The following is a 6,507-nucleotide window of genomic DNA, read 5'->3' on the forward strand; positions in this document are numbered from 1 at the left end:
TATTTATTTATTTATTTATTTTTTATTATTATTTTTTAATTTTACCTATATCCGATAAATAATCTAAGGCTTCACTATCAATCTTTATTCTTTCAAATTTGCATCTCAATTTTAAAACCTTAAAATTTTTATAAAAAATATTGGATGAATAGATTAAAAAGGTCAAATTAAAATTTAAATGCATAAAATAATAAAAATATATATACCTATATATATATATATATATATATTTTTATTTATATATATATATATTTATTTATACCTGTAGTATTTCCTCCTTATTATATAGCATCGTCTTTACAATTATTATTCTATCTAATAAATCTACTGGAATACCATGGGCAGATATTATGTTCGTTCCTAGAAAGATAAAAATTAACATATATATATATATATATATATTTATATTTATATTTATATACTTAAGTATATTTTTGTGTATATGCTAATTTAATGATACCTTTTATATTGCATATTCCTCTGTTAGTCGCCAAAATAACGACCGGTGCTAGATTAGATTCTAAAGTTCTATTCAAGTATGTAAAACATTCAATATCTAACATATGTACCTAAATAGATAAAAATAAATGAATAAATACAAATACACACATACATATATGTACATATATATATATATATATATATATATATAATGCTTATATTTTAAGAATGTTTTCATTTTTTTGAACCTCGTCAATAAATAATACTCCTGGAATAATTTGAGCTATTCCTTGATCCACATATTTATAAACAATTTTATTAATTTCATTTCTTAATTTATCAGTAATTTCCGTTTTTTTATATTTATTGTTTTGTAAAAAGTCTAGAATATTATCTTTTGGTTGTACATTAGATACATCTAGATCATATAGGGTAATATTTTGTATAATATTTTTTTTTTTATGTACATTTCCTTTAGGCAGATCAACAAACGTGTCAGTTTCTATATCAAACATATCTTGATATAAACTACATTTCCCTACTCTTTTAACATTACCACTATGAGATTCAATATAGATAATATCTTTTTCTTGAATTTTTTCTTTTAATAGATTATCATATATAGATGAATGTATTTTAATTTTCTTTTGTTCTTTTAATGTTTTTAAAGTAATATGTACATATGAAATTTTTTGTTCTTCATAGGTATTATCATAAAAAGGTTCGATTTGTATTACTTCTCCTTCAAAAACTTCTTTTATTTCTTTAATTTTTACACCTATACTTTTCCTTATATATTGAGTTAAAATTTCCGTTTTTTTTACTTCGCATGAATATACTTGTGAAGCATTAAATATACAAAAAGGAATAGATTCATCACTAATTTCTTTACTTATAGCAATAGCGATTGCTGTTTTCCCACTTCCACTTGGACCTGCTAATAATAAACATTTACATATATTTTTCTCTTTTATTAAATTTATAAATATACCAGCAGCTTCTCTTGCTTTCTTTTGTCCAACCATTCCTTTGCATTTATAAAAATTCTTTACAACTTCATCTTCATCATCACTTATATTGTTATAACTTATTTTATTATTTTCATAATTTCCATTGTTTTCAAATTTATATGAATTACATATATTCTCACGTTTATCTGAATCTAAAATTGTACCATTTTTTATATCATTATTTTCTATTTTATTTGTAGATTCAATATACATGTCCCTCTTTTTTATTTTTTCTTCAAAAAGGAAATCTGTAACAAAACCATCTGCATCTAAGCCTAGCCCACTGATATGACTATGTAGGCTAATTCTTTCTTTTTCCCTACTAGACTCAATAATATTCATATTATAAAAAATATATATATCAAAAATATATATATATATATATATGTACGCGAAAAAACTATATTCAGTTATGTAAATTAAAGTGTATATATGTGTGCATAGATGCTCATACTTTATAAAAAAAAAAAATTTATTTATTTATTTTTATTAATTATTTTTTTTATTTTATATATACATCTTAATTATAATTAATATTTATTTATTTTTATTATTACTTATTATAACCATAAATTATATATGTACATTGTTCGTAGTACATATATTGCAAACTATTATTAGCTATAAAATATTTACACTATGCTGTAAAAAAAAAGGTTCATATTTCAAAAAAAACTTTCAATGTCATGCTATGTCTTGTCTTTTTTTTTTCACCCATGATCATATATTTAATTTTTAACATAATATGTTAACATAACAGTTAATTTAAAAAAAAAAAAAAAAATTTAAATAAAATAAAATGAAATAAAAAGTTGTATATTATAAAATATATTATATGCAATTTTGTATTTTATATCATTTATCTAAAAAAAAAAAAAAAACATATATATACAAATAATACATATTTATAATAATAAACAATAAGCCTAATAATTATGCATCATTATTTCATTCGTTTAACTTATATTTTCAATGAAATAACAAATTCTTTTATTATTTGATTTATAATCTTGAATAAATTTTAGGACTATATAGAAAAAATATATAAATAAGATATATTAATACATACAAGTAGTATATATATGTATATTCTAATATTTTATATTTATTTACTTTGTAAAAATTTTAAATCTTTTGAAAAAATAAGAAAACCCATTTTACACAAATTTTCAGCCAAAAGGAGATAATCCAAACCTTGCCTTAAAAAAACAAAAAAATATAAAATAATAAAATAAGGAAAAAAAAAGCATACTAATAATTATAATATAATAGTAAAGAGATAAAATATTTTATAATGTAAAATAAAACAGATATATATGTATATACCTTTCATATGAATATATATCATATGTAATATATGATTTTATTAAATTCTCAAAAAATACGTAACACATAAAAGGTTCAATATTAATAGGAAATTTAATCATAGAATTCTCAAAATTTATAATTTTAAATTTGTAATATAATAAATGAAAAGGTAAATACTCATATTGTGTTTCATATATTTTAGAAAATATATAATTTCTAATTATACTTATTCTTAAACTAAAAAAAAGTGATAATTCACTAAACGTTACATATTCTTTATATCTATTAAAAATAAAAATATATATATATATATATATATATAATAAAATAATAATAAAAAATAATAATAATAATAATAATAAAAGAAAGAAGAAAGAAACATGATATATTTGGATAAAAAACAAAAAATTTACAGAAATAAATTTGTTCTAATATTTTTAAATACATATATATATATATATATATATATATATATTTTTTTTTTTTTTTTTTTCTCTTTCACCTTTTAGCTGTTAAGGATAACAAAGATAGCATATAGAAAATGTCGGGGTTGTAATGATACATGTTGTAAGCTTTCATTATAGAAGAATACGATTTTAATGGTATATTATTTACATAATAATAATAAGATAATAATAAATAGGTTTGTATATTATTAAAGAATAACTTATTAAAACATATACAATGGTTAATAATTTGAGATGCCTTTTGAGTTATATGTAATGTATTTATTAAATTTAAAAAACAAAAAAAATATAAGTCAGAAAAAACATTTTCATATGTATCAACAATATATTTATATATTTCAATAGATTTATCTATTTCTCTAAAATATAATAATAATGTTGCATTACAAAATAAAAAACAGATATACATATTATTTTTTTTTAATTCACTAGCTAAGCTTTTTATTAAGCTAATATTATTTAATAAATAACAAGAGTTAACAAAAAAAGTAATTACACAAGGATCATAAATATAATCTTTTAATAAAAGTTTACATAAACTAAGGCACATAATAAAATTCTTTTCATAAAAACTTTTTTTTATATTTATTATAATATACAATTTAGAATAGATAAAAAATTTTGGAAAATATTTGGAAAAATTATTATTAACAAGATAGTTGTATGTATCATATAAAGTTATTTTATTATATGATGACTTATATAATATAATCTTTTTATATATAATATTATTAGTATTTATATTATCACGAATTAACATGGGTTCGTATGAATCATATAAATTATTATATACATTGTTATAACTTTTTTTTTTTTCAAATATATTATATTGTAAGTTATAAATATAAGTATCATTATTATTAATATTAGGATTATGAATATAATGATAACCAATATTATCAATAAAATAATTATTATTATTATAAATATTATTATTATTATACATATTATTATTAATATAAATTTTATTATTATTAATAATATTATTGTTACTTTTATTTTCATTATTATTAATATTATTAATAATACTTTTATCGTTATTATTCTCCATACTACTTTTATTAATATTATTATTATTAGTATTACGTTTTTTCTTATTCATATATAGATGAATCCTTTCATTATATATAGGGATATCATCTTTTTTCATGTCATAAATAATATTTTTTCCCTTGTATTTTGATTTGAAATTTTTATTTTTCTTCTTTTTAATTACATTTTCAATTAAGAAAAGGAAATTATTAAAAACCTTTTTATCTCTAAATTGAAAATTGACAGAATATAAAATGAAAAAGAGAAAATATTTGAACCAAGAAAAATTCTTAGGATAGCTAGCTAATAAGATTAAATAAATTTCTTCCTTTAAACATAATATGGAAAAACTAAATAATTTAAGAATAATATGAGGATATAATGGAAAATTCAAAAATAGTATCATTGAATATTTAAGGGACGAATTGAATAATCCTTTTAATTCATACAACCTAATAATAGCATGAACCAAATAATGAGTATTCTTATTAAAAAACGTTTTTTTATATATTCTATTTACAAATCGTATACCTTTATTTAAACAATTACTATTTTTTAGTTTAAGGAGACAAATTATTTTTACAAAAGCTATATAACTAATACAATAAAACATTCTCTTTGTACTTTTTTTTTTTTTATTATAAATTAAAGGATAATATTTTTCACACATATTATTTATATAAATGTAAGAATCTTTTCTATTATTTTTATATATTTTAATTTCTCCCTTCTCTTTTTTTTTAGGTAAATAATCATTTGTATTTTTAATACGTATATTATGTGGGCTATATAATTTCATATTCTTAATAACAAAATTGTTATTCCTATTAAAATGTTCTGTTTGGATATTTTTATCAAACAATTTAAAATTGTGTTTTTTTTCATATAAAACATTAAAATAATGATAATTATTATTATTATTAGTAGTAGTATAAATATTATTATTATTTATTATATTTTTATTTTTATTTTTTTTTTTATTATTAATAATAATAATATTATTATTATTAATTTTCTTTTCAATTTTTTTTTTATTTTTTTTATTATTATTATTAATAATAAAAACATTATTTTTATTATTATCATTATTATTAATAATTTTATCGTTATAATGAAAAATATTTTTCTGATTTTTACAAATGATTGTATACTTATATTTTTGTTCATTTCCAAGTTTCTTATAATTTATATTTTTTCTGCTTATATTATTTATTTTTTTTTTTTTCTTTTTATACAAATATTTTATCTTAAATTCATTTTTCATATCAATTGGATAAATCCATATATGTTTATAATCTCTTAATAATTCCAAAATTTCCACATATTTTTTTTTTAAAAATAATGAATCAATTAAAAAAATTAAATTCTTTAAATTATTATTTTTATAAAATAAATATTTACTAATATATTCCATTTTATGAGATAAGAAATATTTTTTCGAATATAAGTAAATATTTTCTAAGTACTCATAATATTTTTCTTTTTCTATAAAATTTTCATCATTATTATTTATAGGATATTTATTATTTTTTATATTTTTATCATATAAATAATTTTCATTTTGTTTTAATTGATTATAATAAATATCTTTTTTAAAATGATTTAACTGCTCATTAACGTTATCACATGTATCATTTTTATAATCCATATTATTTAATTTCATTTTTTCTTCAAGAAAAATTTTGCACTGATAATTTTCACTTCTAACTCTTTTATGACAACTATTTACATCTAAGTACGATTTTTCATTCACTTTTGTGTATATTTTATTAAGATTATCAATATTACTAATTAACGGATTAATTATAGTGCCATTATTAATTATGTTATTATTAATTATATTATTATTAATATTATTTTTATTTATATCTATATTAAAAATAGTATTATTAATATCAGTATTCGGTGTACTTGTTTTTCTATAATTTTCTATATATTTCTCATTATCCTTTTCCTTTAATTTTATTAGTTTGTCATTTTTAAAATATGATAAAATATTTATAGTACTTTCAGAAAAGGTTCTTTTTTTTACTTTTTTATTTTTTTTTAAGGGAATTTTTTTTTTTTCTTCAAAATTATTATTCATATTATTCTTAGTTAGAACAAAAATATTTTTTTTATTCAATTCATGTGTATGCACTTTTCTCCCTATCATATTTTTCACATATTCTTTCCTTTTTTTTTTTACTGGTACATTTTTAAATTGATCATATTTTATAATATTATGTTTAAATTGATCTAGTGTTTTT

At 17.0% G+C, this 6,507-nt stretch overlaps 2 protein-coding genes across 2 annotated transcripts in view; both read right to left on the reverse strand.

Moving 5' to 3' along the window:
- The window catches only part of PGSY75_0809700 (RuvB-like helicase 1), a gene marked incomplete at both ends in the record, with an annotated part of 2,122 nt that extends 329 nt beyond the window's left edge, over nucleotides 1-1,793 (reverse strand). Inside the window, 4 exons of the mRNA XM_018785226.1 lie at nucleotides 46-118; nucleotides 263-360; nucleotides 461-569; nucleotides 690-1,793. Of these exons, the coding sequence (XP_018642193.1) occupies nucleotides 46-118; nucleotides 263-360; nucleotides 461-569; nucleotides 690-1,793 (1,384 nt within the window). The remainder of the gene's footprint in view (nucleotides 1-45; nucleotides 119-262; nucleotides 361-460; nucleotides 570-689) is intronic.
- A 614-nt stretch (nucleotides 1,794-2,407) lies between these two features.
- Nucleotides 2,408-6,507, reverse strand: part of PGSY75_0809800 (hypothetical protein) — a gene marked incomplete at both ends in the record, with an annotated part of 4,402 nt that continues 302 nt past the window's right edge. Inside the window, 4 exons of the mRNA XM_018785227.1 lie at nucleotides 2,408-2,478; nucleotides 2,565-2,650; nucleotides 2,778-3,041; nucleotides 3,262-6,507. The exon at nucleotides 3,262-6,507 is cut by the window's right edge and continues 302 nt beyond it. Of these exons, the coding sequence (XP_018642194.1) occupies nucleotides 2,408-2,478; nucleotides 2,565-2,650; nucleotides 2,778-3,041; nucleotides 3,262-6,507 (3,667 nt within the window). The remainder of the gene's footprint in view (nucleotides 2,479-2,564; nucleotides 2,651-2,777; nucleotides 3,042-3,261) is intronic.

Source organism: Plasmodium gaboni, chromosome 8 (assembly GCF_001602025.1).
Source record: "Plasmodium gaboni strain SY75 chromosome 8, whole genome shotgun sequence".
NCBI classification, from domain to species: Eukaryota; Apicomplexa; class Aconoidasida; order Haemosporida; family Plasmodiidae; genus Plasmodium; species Plasmodium gaboni.